At 32.1% G+C, this 22,598-nt stretch overlaps 1 protein-coding gene across 1 annotated transcript; it reads left to right on the top strand.

Annotated features, from left to right (window-relative positions):
* The first annotated feature begins 87 nt into the window (after window positions 1-87).
* On the top strand, window positions 88-14,849 carry LOC124353736 (phosphatidylinositol 3-kinase catalytic subunit type 3-like). The gene is made up of 2 exons (XM_046803724.1): window positions 88-269; window positions 11,451-14,849. Exon 2 carries the CDS (start codon window positions 11,585-11,587, stop codon window positions 14,279-14,281), a length of 2,697 nt encoding a protein of 898 aa, XP_046659680.1. The 5' UTR covers window positions 88-269; window positions 11,451-11,584; the 3' UTR covers window positions 14,282-14,849.
* The last annotated feature ends 7,749 nt before the right edge of the window (window positions 14,850-22,598 follow it).

Genomic DNA, 22,598 nt, shown 5'->3' with positions numbered 1-22,598 from the left:
AGACGTTTAACCGCTTTGCAGTATTTATATATTGTTCTGTTGTTAATCCTACCACCATAGCGCACAGCTGACCTACTATTTGACGACCACACCAGCTGTCATCATGTCTTTGTTTACGTTCCGGAGCGGAACCGGACGATTGTGGAATGTGGAAGTGGAAATGGAAGTGGAAGAGTGGTCTTAGAGTCTCAGTCACACAGTTCATCTAGGGGAAATTGTTATGTTACTGACCTAGGTTCTTCAGTTCCTAATTGTCTCCAAAAATGAAGGTAAGATGAAAAGAGTATAAATCTAATTAAAGTAGTAATATAATGTATTCTGTTCATTTTTTTTAAAATTCGATTAGTTTTAATTATGATATGAATTATTTGTATATTAGTAAGTCGAATAAATATTGAGCAGGCCTATACAATTTCTTTGTTCAATTTACTTGGAACGTGCAGAAACACGTAGGAGTTCGTAGTTATCCTATCTACATTATGCACATATTTAACATCATGCATGAACTTGTATAATACACCACAAACATGCACTAACTCTCAAACACAGATTATTTTTTTAAAATCAGAATCAAAATGTTGTAACCTAACTTAACAAAAAATTTGGTTGATAAATGAGAAAAATAATTGTTTTGTATTCTACTAGGCCTTAAGCTTATATATTTAACTTACATGTTTTCATTTAGCATTTTAGTGTATATACCATTGTAAAAGCGGCTGATGAATTCAGGGTTTTCGAATCCTTTGAGTACCACACATTTTTAAATTCCAAGGGTACGGTCCAATAAGCGGACCCGGTTTTTTATATCGAAGAATATAATCATCAATACCTAATATTCGCATATCGAATCATAGACTATCAATCGATATAAAAGTAATAACAATCATATGTTTAAATTAAAATGTGAATTTAATGATAACAAATAATAAATGAACATAACCATAACTCATAACTTTAACTAAATGAAACAGAACGAAAACGTTTTTACTAAAGTTGTGTCCACCATTACCTTCTTTTTTTCGCATCTGAAGACGACCATGTTAGCTCCTCTGACAGTTACATTTGTTACCTTTCCACAAATATCACATAATGGATTCTTAGGTACTAACCCAAACATCCTGAAGCCATAAAAAAAACATATTTTATCGTCTTTTAAAGCAATTTCGTGAAGCTTCCTAAGATTGACGGCCATTTTAATACACAATGTTTACGTGAAATTTAAAATATTACCTTAATTGTATTATTTGAAAGTGTTTACAGCTGTTCATATAGATTATTTAAGTTGTTAAAAATAATTCATCAGTATCGATTGATTATATCGATGGTTATGATTAAGTAATATCGTTTGCCAATTTCGATATAAAAAACCGGGTCCGCTTATTGGACCGTACCCAATTCCAATCGTAAGTGCAGAAAAAATTTTTTTAAGTTAAGTGTTACTTCCTATTAAAGAATATCAAACTATTTTTTTAGGAATTCACATACAACTTGGGGGTTTTCTGGGGATTAACCCTTCAACCCCAGAAGTTGCAATCATAATTTCTCTTAGTGGCAGGTCGATTTTTGCCCTTGTGCAGAGTCACTAAATTATTTATAGACTGCACTTAATAATAGTGACTGAAGCAAAGAAGAAAAATTGTTTTTTAAATGTCAAACTCAGATGGCCGTAAAAAATAGTAAAAAGTATTATTAATAAATTTCAAGATATGTAAAAGTTTTTAAAATGATTAATTGTTTCTGTAGAAACACTTTGTTTTTTTAATGCTTATAATAGTATTTTTTCAATCTCTATAATAATTGAAACATTAAAAAATTACCAAAAATGTCTCTTTTATTTTAAACATTTGTTTGAAAATGTTAAATCATGTATCCTATATTGTTTATAAATAACTTATTTTTATGTAAGAAAATAAGAGGACGCAAAGTTAAGTTAATATGATGTTAGAATTGTTTGTTGAAAAACACATGTACTAAATTTAATCAAGTATCTCCAAAAATAAAAATATGAGGGTGTGTTTTACACTTAGAAATAAAAACCTTGACGGCTGGCCATATTGATTGTTGACTGTCATCGCTGCTAATGAGTGATCAACTGTAAAATTCAGTAGGCTATACTGTAACATGTTTAACGGAAAAATCTTTTATTTTTTGTGCAAAATTGATACAAAGGCTATTAAAAATAAAATTTTATATTTTAGGCATGCCTATATATTTTTTAGAAACACTCAGTAACGTAACATTGGTCCTGAAAGGGTTAGGCTAACCATTTTACTGCCAGAAAATATGCTCACAGCCTGTTATAAAAGTTCCAAGCCTTTTACTAGAGACATGTTTTAAAACTGTCAGTCCAGTTTTAGATTTTTACATAAATTTTTTCATATAATTGTTACTAACCCTCAAACTGGCAATCAATGGCTCTTTTGTTTATTCCTGTAATACTGCTGCTTTGCACATTTCAAAGTGTTGCTCAAATGCTGGCTAAGGCTTTTAAATTGGTTTCGTAATTCACAATTAAGAGGTTGCTTTTTAAGAATTTTGCTTATTTTTTTCTCTTTCCCGTATGGTGTTTATTAGGTAGTTTGAAATCCATGGCTTGAATTTTTTCTTACGGGTGACAGGATTTTTAATTTGTTTTTTTTGAACTCGATAACAAAATATTTTGGCCTCGTTGTAGAAAACTGTGCTAAAACCGATTCTGCTAAAAATAAACATTCGTCTGTATAGTTGAGTTGAGAGGGGTGGGGCCTTATCATGTTTTCTGATTTAATAAAAAACAATTGAAAATTGCTCTTTATTGAAATCAATTAATACGCTGAAACGGATTAATTAGTCAAAATTAAAATTATTTTAGTAAGTATTATACAAGGTGAAGAATGCAATATACATCACAAAATGGCTTGTCATCACAACAATCTATATATTTTTTTTTATTAGGAAACATATTAGGTAAATGGCAATATCAATTCTGATTGGTCAAGAAACACTGTGCAGTGTTTTGGATCCATTGTGAACAATAAGTACCCAAGGAAGAAGGATTCTATTTTTAACAAATTGGGTTGGAGTTTTGAGAAAGTACAGATGTTCAAATATGTCAGCTCTATTCTGACATGTTCCTTGTTCAAAATCGTCATGAAATAATTTAAATTGTTATTAAATTAGTAAAATAGGTGATAGGATACAGCAAATAAAAATTAAGCATATTAGAAAGCTGGCCATTTTCAAAAACCGATAATGTAAGACGTGAGGAAATTCACCACCCTTGTCTAATCTACCAAAGATGGCGTAGCACACTCTTGTTATTGCAGTGCAGTCAAAAAGCAGGTGTTCAGCAGTTTCCTCCTGCCCGTCACAAAATCTAAAGATCCTCCCAGAAGATGTCTCATGTGCCCTTGTCCTGTAATTAGATCCACAACCTGAGAAAACACTGATCTATCTAAGGAGAGAAGATCAGATGCAACTCTGGGAGAAGGTGCTGCAGGACTTACGTACTCATCCTGAGACCTGGATGCAGTCTCCATCTTCTCTCATGTTTAATTTGAACCAAGTTTGAAAAAACCCTAAAGGGTTCACGTCTAAAAATGCCACATAACAGATTAGGCCAAGCCCAAGTTGGCCAAAACATCAGTGTTGTCGTTCTCAAAGATCCCAATATGACCAGGAAACCAATAAAAAGTCATATTGTTGATTCTGCCAAGGAAAGAAACGGCTTTATAACAATCTCAGACACGTTTGAAGTAAAGCACAAAAGTCCAACGCCTTGCAACGCTGCCTGGCTATCTGTGAAAATGCTAATCGTCTTACTCCTATACCACCAGAGAAGATTCTCATGAGCACATTCTATAATAACCTGTCACTTCTGTGAATCGTAGCAAGACCCTAAACAATTTTTGTAACAACACTCGATCAAATTTGTTTACTCTAGAACCCAGACTTAGTGACTTACTGCATTAAAAAAATGCTAAAAATATCTAATTACATATTTGTTTTTGTTGTTTAATATTCTTTAAAGCCAAATGAATAATTTTAATGTTTATAATTTCTTGTTGAAGTTTAAACCACTAAAAAGAACACAATTTACATACAAATTTTTAGACATAAGTGACTTATTTCTGATTGTGATTAGTTGAAATCTGCCTAGTGCAATCATCCTCATGACAAAATTTCCAGGTTTTTTTTATCATTTTCTCCAATCATGACTCCAGAACCCAAAAACAGCATAATCTATAAATTTGTATACCGTGTGTCCAGAAAGTCCCACGCACCTGTTATTTTTGAAAATAATCTAATATGCTTTAGCACTTTTTTCTAGTATGGAATATAGTACTTTTTTATTTTCACAGTTTCAGCCTCCGCCGCAAAGTAGAAGTCGCAGGGAGGAAGTTGACAATTATTAATAGTAACTCCTATTTTGTTACCCCTCACTGTAAAGGTCTTTAAAAGATTAAACCAATGGTGACATTTTATTTCAATGATCCTATAAAATAATGGTGGCCTAAAATATATGGACAGATTTTAGTTAAACTTTTGGAAATTGTTGTTAGCAGATTATGGGAAACCGTGCTACATTATGTTTAACTTTTAAAATCAATACTGTTAAAAAATCTTTAATTTAAGGAAAGAGGGCATATGTAAAAAATCATCGATTTCAAACACCAAGGTGTTTCCTTACTTTAAAGATTTTGGTAAAAGAAAAAGAGGGTTATATGAATACAATAAGAGTTTTTACCAACCTTGCACAACACTGGTGGGTGACCTGTACAAATAGTTAGCATTTTGAAAACTTTTTCATTTTAAATTTACTGAGTTACACATTAAATATCATCTTCAGTTATTCCTCCCTGATCCGAATCAAGCTGTCAAAAACACTTTATTGATAGACAGTGAACCTATTTCTGCACTCCGAGGACCGGGCATCAGATGTTTTTCCAATCTATTGTTGACTGAACATTGTCCACTAAACTACCTATTTAAGATGCGTGTCTAACATATGTTGCATCTGCAAGAAATCCAAGAGGACTGTGATTGCATAACGATTGCTCTGATTAGCTTTACTATAAGGCTTTACTAAAACATGTTGACACATGAACTTTTAATATTGTGTGATTGTTCCTCAATTCAGGCAGTTTGTTTGAGAGTTTCATGTCAAAGTAGCGTACAAATAGACTAATATTTTTTATGCGTGTTTAGGAATTTAACTTTTCTTAGGAAAATTTAAAACTCTTATATGATTAATGGTATTTGTAATAATTCACACTCAAGCTATAATTCTTTTGTGTATGGTGTCAATCCATGCATAGCAACGTTTGTATAAACAACTTCCTAATTTAAAAGTTTTAATATGTGAGACATAGTGTGGATGACATATTGGGTTACAAATACCAACACTTAAAAGTGCTGATTCATGTGTTTGTTTGGTCCAATACAGTTTTACAAAATGTGATCAACTACAAAGTTCTTAAAGGATGGCAATAATCCGTTTTCCAGTCACACTATGTTTGTTACTGTTTTTCGGTTTATAAATTCAATAGATTCTTTGATTATAGGTTTTTGTATTATTAGAAATTTGTATATACGTTTTTTAAATAAAAATTAAATTTGTAAATAAGTGTTTTAATGGTGGCCATCAATGATTTTATTTTTGGCATACATTTGTTTAAGAACAGAAATAGGGGCAGTAATTGTGTTATGTATCGTACACTAAAGAGGACTGAGTGGCTTATGCTATTATTATTTAATCATAGTTGATTGTCAATAGTTCAATATTTATTATCAGTGAATAAACATGCCTGTGTACATTGTACTTTGAGATCCAAGGCTTGAGAGATTCTGAATAAACCCATCACTTTAAAATTACTATATACATTTTTGTTATTACTATATTACATGTTTTAATGATTAACATAGTTTATTGGGGTAAATAGGTGTATTTTCTAATATTAATTACCAAGTTTTGTACAATAATTGCAAAATAGCTATTATTATTAATAGCAGTTGTTTGCGACTTCGCACATTATTAAAAAAAATGGAAAGTTGTAGTCTTCTTAGCAAAAGCATTTATGATGTAATATTATTGATATTTTTCAAACAGAAATAAGCACCTATATGGTACTTAATATTTTAGTGTCTTAAAAAGCCTACTACGGTCAAATAGCAACTACTTCCGGCAGTTTGACACTCCCAGTCTAATCTATGGCGCCATATATGATTTTGCTTTTTTGTCCTGATCAAGAAAATATTACATATGTAGGTCTCTGAAACCTACTTCAGTCAAAAAGTGTCTGCTTCTGGCCAGTATAATTTACTTTCGGTCTTAAGATATTTCCACTTCCACTAGTTGACTTTCCATTGTTGCCTCCATACAATACAATATACAGGGTGTTCTGAAAAAAGGTGCCCATAAGTCAGGGCGTGATTCCTCACATCAAAATAAGAAAAAAAGGTCTAATTAACATAGGTCCGAAAATGCTTAGTTACCAAGTTATACAGGGTGAAAGATTTCGTCTGAATTTCAGTTCCCCTGCTGCAACGAAGCCCTACGGGTATTTGTTGGCTGTTAATTAAGATGTACAATTATAGCGTACTTTATGTAAAATAAACTGAAAAATTGAATAAAAACCGTTTCCAGACCTGTAGCTACAGTAAATTTTTAAGATATGTGACGAAATACGCGAAACTTGGTCCCGAAAAACAAGTTACATTTAGGTTTGAAGCAGATTTACTATGTTAAATGTACAATAAACACAAAATATTTTTTCACGGGTACTTGTAGAAAATTTAATTTCGAAGAGAAAGATGTAAAATAAGTCTATAATAGACAAACGCAAACTTTAAAAAAATAATCCTTAATTACATACAAAACGCATGAAAAATAGACAAAATCTGTTAAGCTCTCTACAAAAGTAATATTGAAATTAAAACAGCTGTTTTATTAAAATATTTGATTTGAGAAAAACAAAATAATTTCTATTTAAAACATATGTTTTTAACAATGTAACATTGTTTATAATAATTTAAATAAACATTACAAGCAGCTATTTTTCCATTGCTCATTAAGTGCGTGTGTTGATCTGTACTTTTAATACAAGTTAGTGCGAGTGCCGTTGAAGTTAATTTTTGATAGCTAATAATATCTTATTCATCATGGCAGGTAATATGAATATTATGTACACTAATGGTGAAATGGCAGACATGCATTTATGTACGGTCTTGCACATTGCAACAGTCGTCAGGCTAGACGACTCTATCAGGAACATTTTCCTCATAGACAGTTACCGACTCATAAAATGTTTTCTTCCATTCATAGAAGGCTAAGCGAGACGGGAACCTTTAAATCTGGAAAAGTTGGTAGATCAGGACGGCCACGTACAACGTGTACAGCTGAATTGGAGGAGGGCATGTTGGACGAAAATAGAGAATCATCCTGGAAGAAGTACTAGAGAACTAGCCTTGGATTTCGGTGTTAGTAATTCAATTGTCTGGAAGATTTTACACGAGCAGCAGTTGCATTCTTATCACTATCAAAGGGTCCAGGCTCTTTTGCCTCGAGATTACTTTCCTCGTGTTCAGCTATGCCAATGGCTTATCCAAAGGTGCAGAAATCCACATTTTTTAAATTACATTATCTTTACTGATGAAGCAAAATTTTCAAGAATGGCTATTCTTAACACCCACAATACTCACATGTGGGCAATTGAAAATCCACGTGCTATTTCAGAGAAAACCGTCACCAATATCAGTTTTCTATAAACGTATGGGCTGCTATTCTGGGTGATAAAATTTTTATTAGTTTTTTACCTGATACGCTCAATGGTGAAAATTATTTACATTTCTTGACGACTAATCTGAATGAGTTACTCGAAAGATGTGCCACTATACACACGCAACAACATGTGGTTCATGCAGGATGGAGCTCCAGCTCATTACACATTACAAGTAAGAGAATTTTTAAATGAAGCATATCCAAACAGATGGATTGGTCGAGGAGCCCCAGTAGCATGGCCTGCAAGGTCACCTGACCTCAATCCTCTAGACTTTTTTCTTATGGGGACATTTTAAAGACGCTTGTCTACGACTCGCCTGTGGATACCATAGAAGAGTTGCGAATAAGGATTGTTAACGGGATTCAAAGGATACGTGAGACACCTGGGATCTTCGAAAGAGTTCGGCAGTCTATAAGAAGAACGGCTGGATGCTTGTATTTTGAATGAGGGGAAACATTTTGAACATCTACTGTGACGTGGTTAGTTTTTTAGGACAAGTGTAACTTTTTTGTTGAATGATAATTCAGATAACTTTTTTATGTATGATAATGTATGATTGTTAAAAATATTTACTTGATAAAAAATAATAGTAACTCATTAATTTGTTTTAATAAAACAGCTGTTTTAATTTCAATATTACATTTGTAGAGAGCTTAACAGATTTTGTCTATTTTTCATGCGTTTTGTATGTAATTAAGGATTATTTTTTAAAGTTTGCGTTTGTCTATTATAGACTTTATTTTACATCTTTCTCTTCGAAAATTAAATTTTCTACAAGTACCGTGAAAAAATATTTTGTGTTTATTGTACATTTAACATAGTAAATCTGCTTCAAACCTAAATGTAACTTGTTTTTTCGGGACCAAGTTTCGCGTATTTCGTCACATATCTTAAAAATTACTGTAGCTACAGGTCTGGAAACGGTTTTATTCAATTTTTCAGTTCATTTTACATAAAGTACGCTAAATTGTACATCTTAATTAACAGCCAACAAAATACCCGTAGGGCTTCGTTGCAGCAGGGGAACTGAAATTCAGACGAAATCTTTCACCCTGTATAACTTGGTAACTAAGCATTTTCGGACCTATGTTAATTAGACCTTTTTTTTCTTATTTTGATGTGAGGAATCACGCCCTGACTTATGGGCACCTTTTTCAGAACACCCTGTATATTAATACACAGGATTGAGAAGCCCACTGTAGTCAAGAAGTATCTACTTATGGTATAAGAAATAAATTCGTTAATAAATTTATATTTTTTCCAAATAATTATTTGTAATAGGTTTTATGTGACAGATGTTTTGTTCCTCATCTGACTGTACTCTTGGAACAAATTACACGTTTAGTTTATGTTTAGAGTGCATTTTCCTTAAGCTACTGAAAAAAATTCCACATCAAAATGTCATGGTAGCCGACTCAGTTTCAGCTGGGTAATCAATCGTTTCACAGCTTTTTTGTTCTAAGGTTGATTTCATAACAGTGATTAAAAAGTATTTTCAATTCATTAAATAGTTAATTTTGTTACTGGCACAAAGAGGAGCAACAATGAAATAGTAACTTTGTCTTTGCTATCGATTACACTACCGATCAAGCACTGTAAAATTAATATTCTCTAAAATTGTAATGTAATCAAATGTTTTAGCCTCTTTGGTAAACTTCATCTGAAAATGTCAACAGCTGTTTAGTGTCAGTCCAATTTGTGTTGTGCTTCATAAATATTACCATTATTTTCCCAAGTTCAAAAATATTCTGTGAAACTTTCCAATTTTTTCTCCATAAGAACCTTCCTTGAACTTCAATGAGCATTGAAATAAAGGAATTAGCCGAATTGGTCCAGTTGTTTTCAAAATTACTGCTTAGCGATTCATTGCTATTTAAAAGATTATTAACCCTCCGAGCGTCGGCCGACTTGTTTTAAGTTGACGGCATCTTTCTCTAAACGTCGCCGTCTTATTTTAAGACGGCAGGCACTTGCAGATCAAATTAATTCAACCCTCACTATCATTGGCGTAATATTATAATATTATACTTATATATATATAATATTATAATAATATAACAACAGAGTGTTTATTTTAGAAGAGGGCCTGTGTTAGCAGTAGGGTACAAACAAACAAAAAACCCGAAAACCAGTATACCTTTTGTCAACAGCTTGTCATGCCCAAGACCTATGGGTTCAAAAGTCACTGTGAGGCTGTAAAGCCATACAAGATACAGCAGTATAATTTATACATGGGTGGAGTGGACAGGAAAGATAAATCCATCTATCACATATCATGCTTGCGGACCACCACTCGCTATTGGAAAAAAATCTTTTATAATCTCCTTGACATGACAATTTTTGACTCCTTCATCTTATATTCACAAAACACAGACAAGCATATGCCCAGAAGAAAATTTGTGATGGTTCTAATTGATGAACTCACAAGAACAGCACCAGAAGAAGTAGCCCCTCAGCGTGCTCCAACAAAGTAGAATATTTTATTGTTGTGTTACTTAGCAATACCAAATAGGCAAAAATTCAAATTTGTGCATATCCATGTAAGTTTGTATAACATTATGAATATATTCACAGAACCCTGTATATTTATGTGTTCATGACTAAATTTGATATAATTTGCCTATTATGAAATTGTTCTAGAAGTAATATAATAATAACATGTGGATACTTTTATATTAAAAAAATATTTTCTAAAGTATTTTTTTACTTTTCACAGGCTGTTGCAAAAAGAAAAATTTTTTAATTTTAATTTTTATATAATCATATTTTGTGATTCTTTACAAGAAAAATGATGTATAATACTCTATATTTAAACCATTCTTAAGATTTTTATGAATTATGCAAAAAAAGACTGCAAACCCTATAAAAACAGGTGGACGTTTAGGGAAATATGATGGATGCTTGGAGGGTTAAACATTTAAATGTTTCTAGAAGAGGAATTTCAGATTTATACAGTACAATCAATTATAATTAATCATGAATTTTTACCCCTAAAAAGCATATTATCATGCATGAGCATGTAAAAGTAGCACAAGTTTTCTTAATAAAGAGCTTTTTGCAGATGAAATTTATATATCAAATTAATACAAAACAGTATTAACTTTTTGGAGTGTAAGGGTTATCAACAAGTAACTGTAAATAATAACAGGTAACACTTTACACTTCATATAAGATGTAGTGAAAATTGTAGAGAACCTTCACGATCAAATAGACACTTAAAATGACATGAGATACCAACGTAGACAATAACTCATTAGGTATTAGTAGTTAACAGTTTTCATTCCATATATGATATAATTACAATTGTAGAGGACCTTAATGTTCACATAATATCAATATTTGAGCTGTAAGAATTATCAAGTTTGTAATAGATATTGTGAGATGTTACCACTTTTAAGTCCACATATGATGTAGTTACAAGGGTAGATGTCCTTAATGTTCACATAACATCAAAATATTAGCTCTAAGAATTATCAACGTTTATAATACCTAGCTATAATTGTGAGATGTTACCACTTTACTGTCCATATATGGTGTAGTTACAATTGTAGAGGACCTTAGTGTTCACGTAGCATCAACATTAATTGAGCTTAGTGTTATACCACTCAGATGCTTAATTAATTAGTATAATAAATATAAGTTTGTCTTTTACTAAATTAATTATTGTTTTGACTGCTTTGGTTGTTTCAGAAATAGACTACACTTCAATTATCAAATTTGGAATGGAGAAAACAACCTGCTAAAACACATCCATTAGTAAATGATAGAGGAACTACTAGTTGTAATTTTGGTTTAGCCTGATATCGAATCCACGAACAGGCAGAATGAAGTCACCAGACGACCACTTACACATAGTCTACAGTTCCTCCTTGCACACCAATGTGAAAATCAAAATTGGTCCATTGAAGGGAACTCACCCTGTGCCTGAGTTTGATCAGATACTTGCGAATCCCATGATAAAGTTCACTGGATTGTATGACGTCAGTATGAATGCTAGAGCAAGTGCAGACTTATTGGTAGAATCTCAGCTTTACTCTGGTGGTCGACCCCTTGCCCTGTCTGTGAGCACATCACTCAGAGTCTCGAACTCGTCCACACATCGGTTTGAGTGGTTCGACTTGCCATTGAATTTCAGTGATCTTCCCCGTGATGCGATGTTAGCAATAACTCTGTACGACTGTATGGGTCCGAGGGCTTTGAAGCCGGTCGGAGGCACTACCATTTCACTCTTCAGCAAACACGGGGTTTTCCGGCAAGGTATGATGGATCTGAGAGTCTGGTCTGATTGTGTGGCCGACGGGAATACCCAGACCACCACTCCAGGCAAGGGATCCGGTCCGGACAACGACACCTCTTTTGATAAAGCTAGTACTTCTAGGAAAGTTGATCTAACTAACAAGATGCAGAAAACCAAGTTAAATAAACTTACAAAAAAGCATCGTGAAGGTAATTTACCACAAGTGGACTGGTTAGATAGATTAGCATTTTGTAAGATAGAGCAGCTCAAAGAAGCAGAGAAAAAAAAATCAAATCATCTCTACTTGACTGTTGAATTTCCTGAAGTTAGTGACAAAGGGATTATATACTCTGTTGTATTTTACGAGCAAGATGGTGATGAGTTGTACCAGTTCAAAGATCATCCTGATATTGTTCTTCTCCCGGATCCTGAATTACAGCAAGAAAATCTGGTGGAAAGTAAACATCATAATCTTACTCGTAGTCTGCATAGAGGAGTATGTGATAAAGATCTAAAGCCCAACTCATTAATTAGAGATAAACTGAATGCAATTATAGCTAGCCCACCAACAAAGCAGTTAACCACAGAGCAGCAAGATTTAATATGGAAATACAGATTCTACTTGAGCACCCAAAAACAAACATTGGCTAAATTTCTTCACTGTGTAAACTGGGATTTAGCTGGGGAAGCTCGACAAGCAGTGGATATGTTACAGCAGTGGGTGCCTATGGAAGTGGAAGATTCTCTGCAGTTCCTGAGTTCAACCTTTACCCATCCAGCTGTTCGAAGGTATGCCATCTCTAGACTACAACAGGCATCAGACGATGATCTTTTGCTCTATTTACTTCAACTTGTGCAAGCGCTTAAATATGAAGACTTTTATGACATAAATGAAGTATATGAAAGAATGCAAACAAAAGAGTGTAGCACTCCTGATACTGATCATAAGGAACTTCCACGTCCCTCCACAAGCAGATGCCCTGACTCCAAAAACAAGAGTAATTTAGAAGTGGAAAAGGATGAAAATAAAAATCTTGCTACTTTTTTGATACATAGAGCTTGCAACAACCCAACACTGGCCAACTACTTCTATTGGTACCTCATCACAGAGTGTGAAGATCAAGAAGTGACCGTAGAGATGGACACGAAAGTCAGGGAAATGTACTTGACTGTGATGCGTATATTTCAAGAGACACTACAAAAAGGATGTACAGAATGGCAAAAACAACAGCAGATACTTCAGCGTCAAGTCTCCCTCGTAGATGAGTTAGTAAAATTGGTCAAGAGTGTCCAGCGAGAAAACTGTAATCGCAAGAAAAAAATAGAGCAACTGCAGACACTCTTAGCCGATAGTGAAGCATTCAAAATCAATCTAGCAGATTTTGAACCCATGCCGTTTCCTCTTGATCCTAGAATCAGCATTCAAGGTATTGTCCCTCACGATGCTATTTTGTTCAAATCAGCCTTAATGCCTTTACGCCTCACCTTCAAAACAACTGATGGCTCCGAGTATGTGGCCATATTTAAGCATGGGGACGATTTACGTCAGGATCAATTTGTTTTACAGATCATAACATTAATGGATAAATTGTTAAGGTTGGAAAATCTTGACTTGAAATTAACTCCGTACAGAGTGCTCGCTACAGGAACAAAACATGGATTTGTGCAGTACATTGATTCCCTAACTGTTGCTGATGTATTAAAGTCCGAGGGTACTATTCAGAATTTTCTGAGGAAGAGACATCCGAGTGAGTCGAGTTCTTATGGTATCGCTCCAGATGTCATGGATACTTACATACGCAGCTGTGCCGGTTACTGTGTTATAACATACATACTGGGTGTTGGTGACCGACACTTGGACAATCTGTTGTTAACTACCTCAGGTAAACTGTTCCACATAGACTTTGGTTATATCCTCGGGCGAGACCCAAAACCTCTTCCTCCACCTATGAAACTCAGCAGGGAAATGGTGGAAGCGATGGGTGGGACGGACTCTGAACACTACCGTGAATTCAGCAAACTGTGTTATACCGCCTTCCTCCATCTCCGCAGAAACGCTAATGTCATTCTCCACCTGTTTTCTCTGATGGTGAATGCCAATGTGCCCGACATTGCATTGGAACCCGACAAAGCTATCAAGAAAGTGCAGGATAAGTTACAACTAGAAATGACGGATGAGGAAGCTGTGCAGTTGTTTAAAAGTTTACTAGACGAATCTGTAACAGCTGTTACAGCTGTCGTAGTTGAGAAATTTCATCAGTTTGCTCAATATTGGCGAAGTTAACGATATTATTACCTAGATAATTTTAGGTAGTTTAGAACAAAGAAATTCATTGACGTTCAGTTAAAAGAAACTATCTTAACTAAATGTCAATGAATTTCATTTTTCTAAACTTACTAAAATCATCTAGATTTTCATATTTTAACAATCATCTATTTTAACAATCTACATGATTTTAGGTAGTTTAGATAAAAGAAATTCATTGACATTTAGTTAAGATAGTCTTAACTGAACGTCAATTATTTTCCTAACTATATTCCATGATCTATAATGAAATAATAAATTAACAGAAAAATCGTTATTTAGCATCTGAATATACATGGAATTATAGATTATGGAATATAGTTAGGAAAATTTGATTTTGATAATGATACATATACAATAGATAAATAATATTCACTGAAATATATGTGAGTGTAAAATAAATATTGAAATAACAAACTGTTTTAAGCAAACATCTATATCGATTAATTTTATGTGTATCAATATCAAGATCAAATGAATAATTTTTAAGTTAAATTAATTTTACCATTTTCTGCTAATTGAATCTATTTACACAAATTAAAATGCATGTTACTTGATTTTAAACTAAAGCTTTGTATTGTGTACATTAAAATGTAATACTCAGTTTCAAACTTATTTTAAAAATGTTGTTTTTTATTACAACCATAGTAAAAGTTAACGGAATTTTAAAACTAACAGGATGATTTTTCTGTTCATAGATTTAATATTATAATAAGTTAAATATTTTAAAAATTGAACAAAGGTAGTATAATTTCTTTTTATAATAAAAAGAGGGGATTATTATAGTTCCATGTATATTCGGATGCTAAATAACGATTTTTCTGTTCTTCGATTATTCCATTATAGATTATGGAATATCTTTATCAAAATCGTTAGGTTGAAATTGTTATTGTGTTATTTTACATATTTATTTACCAAACATCTACATTGATTACTTTTATGTGTATCAGTATCAAGATCAAATGAATAATTTTAAATTACATTAATATACCTGTGATATACCTACTAATAGAAAATTATATTAATGTAATTTTAAATTATTCATTTGGGCTTGATATCGATACACATAAAATTAATCAATGTAGATGTTTGCTTGCTTAAAACAGTTTGTTATTTCAATATTTATTTTACACTCACACATATTTCAGTGAATATTATTTATCTATTGTATATGTATCATTATTAAAATCATAAGAATTTCAACCTAACGATTTTGATAAGCTTCCTCTTCCTATTAAAAAGATTTATATTCCCTTTGTTCAATATAAATCTGAACAATATAATGTGTACCTTAAATTGTAATGAATTAGGCTTTAGCTATTCTTTATTATTTATTTATATAAATAGTAAGGAATAGCTAAAGCCGCCTCATTAATTACAATTTAAGGTACACATCATAAATCAAATTTACACAGGTCAGAAATTTTGTCATAGTAAGTATCACAGTGAAGATATTAGACAGTCTAATAACATAACATTTTTAAATATTAAGACATTTAGTTTTTAAATTTTACTGTACAGAATACAAAGCTTTAGTTTCAAACCAATTAACATACATTTTAATTTGTGTAAATAGATTCAATTAGTGGAAAATGGTATATTAAAATTCGATATATTATTTTAAAATTAATTAATTAAAAACCATTTTAATTTGTGTAAAATTTTGAGACAGTAATAAATTAATAATTAATCTTATTGTCTCAAAATTGTTATCATCTAAAATTTGAATACTTTTGAGACAATTATTGTCTCAAAAGGAGTAATTGTAATAAATTACATTTTAAAATTTTACAATACACTATTTTTTATTATAACTAGTTATTTTGTTTATAAGTATTTAACTGTAACTATACCTAACCAAACATGACTGATTGAATTTTTACTAGTCTTATTACTTAACCCCTTATCTCCATTGTACTTAGAGTAAGAACATCTAATAATAACATGAACTACCAATATCTGCTCAGTGTGGATGTTCACTTGTAATTTCTTTTACTGGCCACGAATTTTACTAAATGCTTTGAAACTCTACAGACACGTGTACACGTACGTGTTGCATCAAAACATGTCTACTTCGTTAAGTTGTGACTGCTTGCTCATTGTCTGTTGTAGTTAGCTTTGTTGCAGCACTTGTTCTTAAATGTGAATATACGGTCTTGCTTTAAAGGAGTATAAAAACTGTATGAAGAAGTTACTTTGTTACATTCATTTTACTTCAAAATCAGGAAAAGAAATCGATTATATTCTCCTGTTAGTTAAACATTTTAATAAGAATCTTTGTTTATTTGTTGTTATCATTGCATTTTTGTAATTTAGTATAAATATTGTATACAGGGTGAGTCAGGTAATGTGTCCTAAATATATATGAGGGGAACGGTTAAAGCTCTAACAGAAATACAAAATGCAACCCTCCTGTCATGTATTGGGTATTTATAATTAATAAATAATTAACAAAAAAACACTATAAACAACAACCAATGACAATAACAAGAGATTAAAAACACAAAAGAATAAGACATGTCTAAAACTTTTATCACTAGTATCACAGGCAGCGTATTCATTGACACAATAAAATTGTTTTTTCCTTTAACCAGCTATTAATTACAGACTTAAACCTTTTAATATTTACTAACCAAGCTCCTTCAGGCAACTTATTAAGTCTTATTTCCATAAAAATGTGGTTTTTCTTAGTTTTTTCTGGTCTAATTGGTGGTAAGTCAAGCTAATATAAGTTTCTTGTATTATAATTGTGTGTATTTCCTCTGATTTGATATTCATTAAAATTTTCTCTAACTTTCATTAGGCAATAAAATATATATATATATATATATATATATATATATATATATATATATATATATATACAAGGCAATGTCATAATGTGAAATTCTCTAAAAATAGGCAAACACATCTCTCTGTCTGGTATTTCTTTAATTATTCTAAGAGCTTTCTTCTGCCACATAAAAGCTTTGTTGGATACCCTACTGTTACTCCGTAAATTGACATAGTAAGATATAATTAGCATTTTGTTACTAACACAGAACTTAACCATAAAAAAACAAACCGTAAAAATACAATTCTAGCTAACTCTTTACAAATGTTTTGTACTTCGTATTCCCAATTTAACTTACTATCTAAATAAATACCAAGCAGTTTAACAGTTTTAAAATTTTCAAACATATTTATTGTAAAAACAATTTTTTATTTTCTTTTACTACTAAAAAGTTAGTTTGAAACTACTTAGTAGCCATTTTTAACATTGCATCTTGCTCTAATAAAAGATTTTCAATAACACAATTACTATGTAAGAGTGTGGTGTCGTCAGCATAAAGAACAGATTTTACATGGAACATTACAGGAAAAGTCATTGACTGTTATACAGTAGTACAAAGAAACTGGCCAAGTACTGAGCCTTGAGGCACTCCATTTTAAATTTCATTAAAGTTAGGCTTATCATTACCTGGAACAACCATCTGTTTCCTACAATTAAGATTGATGATAAAAGATTGAGTTCAATTCCCGGAACACCATAACGAGTAAGTTTATCCAAAGTCAAATTATATGAAATACAATCGAATGCCTAGAATAGCACTGGAGAAGGAGGAAAGAGAAAGAAGACCAAGAGGAAGACCGAGAGGAAGATGGGAGGACCAAGTGTGGAAAGACATAGAGAGAAGGGGACTACAGAAAATACAGGTGGAGGAAGAGGAGACCTGGAATGACAGACAAAAGTGGAGGAGGCTGTGTACGACGACCCGTGATAACGGAAACGTCGGATGATGATGATGATGACAATCGAATGCCTTAGGCAAATCAATTAGTGGCAGACTGTACAGCATTGTTTTCAAAACTTAAGATTATGTCATCAACAACAGATTCAAATGCTATTACAGTGCTATAACCAGGCATAAAACCAAACTGTTCATCACATGAAAGATAATTAAATTAGAAAACATCGTACATTTGCTTCTTAATACAATACTCCAAGATATCAGCTTGAGAGCATTTGGAAAAACACCTTGTTCTGACACATTATATAAATATAATAGAGGATCTACAAGTAACAAAAAATGTTTTAACTAAAAAAACTAGAAACCCCATAAAACTCTTCACTCCTGGTTGAACTAAGTTTACATATACACAGTTTAATGTCCTGTTTTAAAATTTTTCTCTTAGAAAATGCTTATCAAGATAATTATTTAACAATGTAAAGTCTTACCATTATTTTAAATAATATTCTTATTGAGCTCATCTGACACATCCTCAAAATAGTCATTAAACTCTTGAAATTTATATTAGATTGCTGACTCGGGTTTTAACTATATTAGTTTTTATAATATTCCATGCACCTTAAACTTATTTTTAGAATTTTTAATGAAATTATCATTTGTAGTTCTTTTAGCTGGGTCTATTTTATATCTGTATCTTTTCTGAGCATGGATGTAATCTTTTTTGTACTTGGCTTTATTTTCTACGTTTACACATTTCTTAAACTTATACATAACCATGAACATATCTCTCATTTGATATAGTTCTGGAGCAAACCAGCTTATTTTTGTCCAGATTTGGTTGATTTTCTTTTTACAAGTTTAGTAGGACAATGCAAATTAAAAGTATCTGTTAAATATTTTATAAATAAAACATTGACAAATGCATCCTCTATATTTGAGAATTCTGTAAAATAATTCCAATCAGTTAAAAATAATTTAATATTATTTAACCTTAGCTTTCTAACAGTACTAAATACTATTCTAGACACCACTATTGTCAATAAATTTTGCCAACACCTCCAGCATGGTCTGATAAGTTTCGCTGGTATAAAATGCAATCTCTCCTCCATGGTTAGTGATTACATCATCCAGACATGCACTCTTTCGAGTTGGATATGAATTGAGACAAAATAAATCATGAGACCCCAATAAATTAAAAAAAATTTTAGCTTGCTGAGTATTTTTATTAATATCAATATTAAAATCGCCAATATATCAATATTGCCAATTCGATATCAATATTGAAGATGGAACCAAAACAAACAAATTTTACATTGTACTGCTTTAAAATTACCAGTACCCTTTTTTAAATTTCCCACAAGGGTATTTAGTTTTCACCATATTAAGAAAGGATGAAAAAGATACTTTAAGTATTATTTAGATAATAAAAACCGTTCACTTTTTAACATATAAAATATTTAGTAAATATCCTTATTTATAATTTCCAATTAAATTTTATTTATTTTTGCAACAAAAATATTTAGTTATTGTCAGCATTTGAACCACTGATCCTTGACTTATGAGGAAAGCGACCAAACCACTCAGCTATCAGAGCTAGTTAGTATAATAGTAAAACTGGAAAATTATAAATCTACAGTAAATTCACTTTAAAATGATATGCCACATAAAAATATCTAATAGAATGTGTCCTCCCAAAAAAATTTGGAAAAATTTGAAATGGGCATAACCAAGACGAGTTAGCCATGGCATAACTAAATACAGAATGAGTTTTATGTCCTGGCACACCTAGATATAATTTAAACGGCCCGAGATATCTATGTGAAACCTTGACCCTACCTATTATAACATATTTTTTTAATTTTTCAAGTTGTTGAAAATTTTGCCCCCCTTTTCTAAAGGGGGGCAACTAAAAATTTTTAAATACAAACCCCTATCACGTGACCCCTCATTTTAAAGGGAATAAAAAAAGAAATCCAATAATCCAAACTAGAGGTCTCTACGTTTATTTTAACAGATTTTATGACAAATTTAAAATAATAAAATCAGTAAATGTCTTGTCTTGTTTATCGTAACTTGAGTCAACACTAACACAAATTCTAAAACCAGTTCTGTTTTAATGTAGCAGGTGTTCAAACTGTTCACCTTCGGCTGTTTGACAGTGTGCTAGACATGTGTAAAAACTTGAGACATGATAGGGGTTTGTATTTGAAAATGTTTAGTTGTCCCCCTTTACTCAATTGTAAATTTTTTTTAGATTGTGCTTTTTCTAATCTATTAAAACCTATGTGCAAAGTTTGCTATCTGAAGTTTTACTAGTTCTGGATATATTAATTTTTCAATAAAAAATTGCAGCTAATAGCTAAATGATACATTTATCGACCTTGTTTGTAGAACATTTTTTATTTGTAATCATGAGCCACAGAAGTTAGTGATACCCTTTTGTGAACATCCAGTATGTTTAAAGTACCTATTTGTCAAGATATTATTTTGTTTTACATACTTCTGTAAAGTACATTAGTAATAAGTAAAGTTAACAAATCCTTCCAGGTAAGTGGAAAGATTTTTGCGACAGCTAAAATATTAATTTATTATCACAGTATTTAATGTATTCAATATCATGAAAACCATTAAGATACAACAAAAGGTTTACAAAATATAAACATTCTAGAACACTTAAGATTTTATCTAGCTTAATAAATAATGAAGTTGTGAATTTTTTAAAAGAACAGCCATTATAATGGCGTACCAACTGATCAGCAAACTTAGCTGACATATAAGATCAATTTGTTTTAAGTTTCAACTTGTGCGCTGTTTTAGGGACAATATTTGTTTCCATAAGTCCCATTATATAGCAGATATGTATACAAACTTTTGAACGGGTGTGGTTTTAGTCACGTGTGGTTTGCAGAAATTGTTGGGAATTACTACCACGACAAATGCAATAGGAAGGTAGCCGCTTCTCTTAAAGAACGTTTACCCTAACTGAAAACATTAACACAATGGGACTTCATGGCCATTCTAAGCTTTGTGCATTATTTTATAGAAATAGCTGAAAGCACAATTTTCACACATGCTATTAACACCAGGACACAAATCACCCGTACCTTTAACACTGAAACTACACTTTACTGGCTAAGTTGAACAGATGTACTGATATAATAGAAACAAGTGCCTCTGATGAACAGCAAGGAACTCGCTCAGCCCATGTGACCTTGCCTGGACTCTCACCCCAATTGGTCACAACTCCATCCTCTCAACATTTGATGAATGGACTGTACATCATTTTTAAAGTTTCATGTCTAAAAGAGGTAACACATGACCCTGTGTATAGCAGCTACTGTCTATCAAGACCAAAAAAAGCTGAAACTTACTCGTATCGTAACAGTAAATATTTTCTGAAAGGCTTTTTAATTGATTGGTTAAAGTGACCGTGTTAGCAAATATCTTTACAAAATGCATTCAGACTAGTTCGATTACAGATTCATTTTACAGTACAACAACCTGCAAGGAATCATATTGTTTCTCATGGAGAAAATTATGGTACAGGAAATGGTCATACAATCATCATACTCCTTCACAGAGTTACAAATTTGTTTTAAAAACAGAAATAAATCAAATTTGAAGGACATGATTTGTCCTCTTTTTATAGACGAACTATTTTTTTAGTCCAGTATTTTCACCTCTGTCCAGATGACAGCTCTATCACCTAATGGCGTTGATTGCAAAAGCTCTCTGTCTTGAATTTTATATGCTATTCCAAAAACATTTTGTCAGTGACAAAAACAGGTGCTACTGGTCAAAAGTTAACAATCAGGCTAATAACATCTTATTGTAGTAACATGCTTTTGCCCCAAGTAATTTTTCAAAAACTGGTCTAGTTATAACTGAATTTCTTTTCCAGGCAAACATATGGTACATACAATTATGCTTGGCTTGTTATACAAATTTATACATTTACCATCTACATCAGGAGTGGTCTGGCACCATCAAAAGCTGTCAGCTAGAAACAAATGTAGGACGCTTATTTTTTTGTAATTGCTACTGGCTTCTTGTTTTCCACAGAATATGGAATCTCCCCTCCCCCCTGGCAAAAGGGGTCTGAGTTCTATTTATTAAAAAAATATTAACTATTGAAGATTACTTCTCAAAAGAAACTTGTCAATACTAGCTAGCAAGTTCCAATTACCAGATGTATTCTAGATTAAGTGATCTTTAATCTGTAGTTACCTGATTCTTTGCCATGTGGACTCTGTCCGACTCCTAGGAATGTTGCGGAAAAAGGTGGGTCTTAACTTTTGGATTAGGCATGGCTCATGGACCCAGATGAAATATTAATCCATTCAGTAGTATTTTAGACACCGGCCAAAATGTTCAACATAAATAATTAATTTTGGATGTAAGCACCAGTTCATACCACTAAGCAGGAGTATTTTAATAAGTGTGGTCGATGAAACTTAAGCAAAATCAGACCAAAACTGCCCAGTATGTATACGCTATATTGAACTCCAATCTCACAAAAAAAAAATTGAAAATTGCCCATAAATTTAATATGTGGATTTTAAATG

Source organism: Homalodisca vitripennis, chromosome 2 (genome assembly GCF_021130785.1).
Source record: "Homalodisca vitripennis isolate AUS2020 chromosome 2, UT_GWSS_2.1, whole genome shotgun sequence".
Classification (NCBI taxonomy): Eukaryota; Metazoa; Arthropoda; class Insecta; order Hemiptera; family Cicadellidae; genus Homalodisca; species Homalodisca vitripennis.
This window is presented reverse-complemented; position numbering and strand designations above follow the sequence as displayed.

What these genes read in the sequence shown, in the direction of transcription:
- LOC124353736 (XM_046803724.1), top strand. Translation starts at nt 11,585, where the DNA reads ATGAAGTCACCAGACGACCACTTACACATAGTCTACAGTTCCTCCTTG.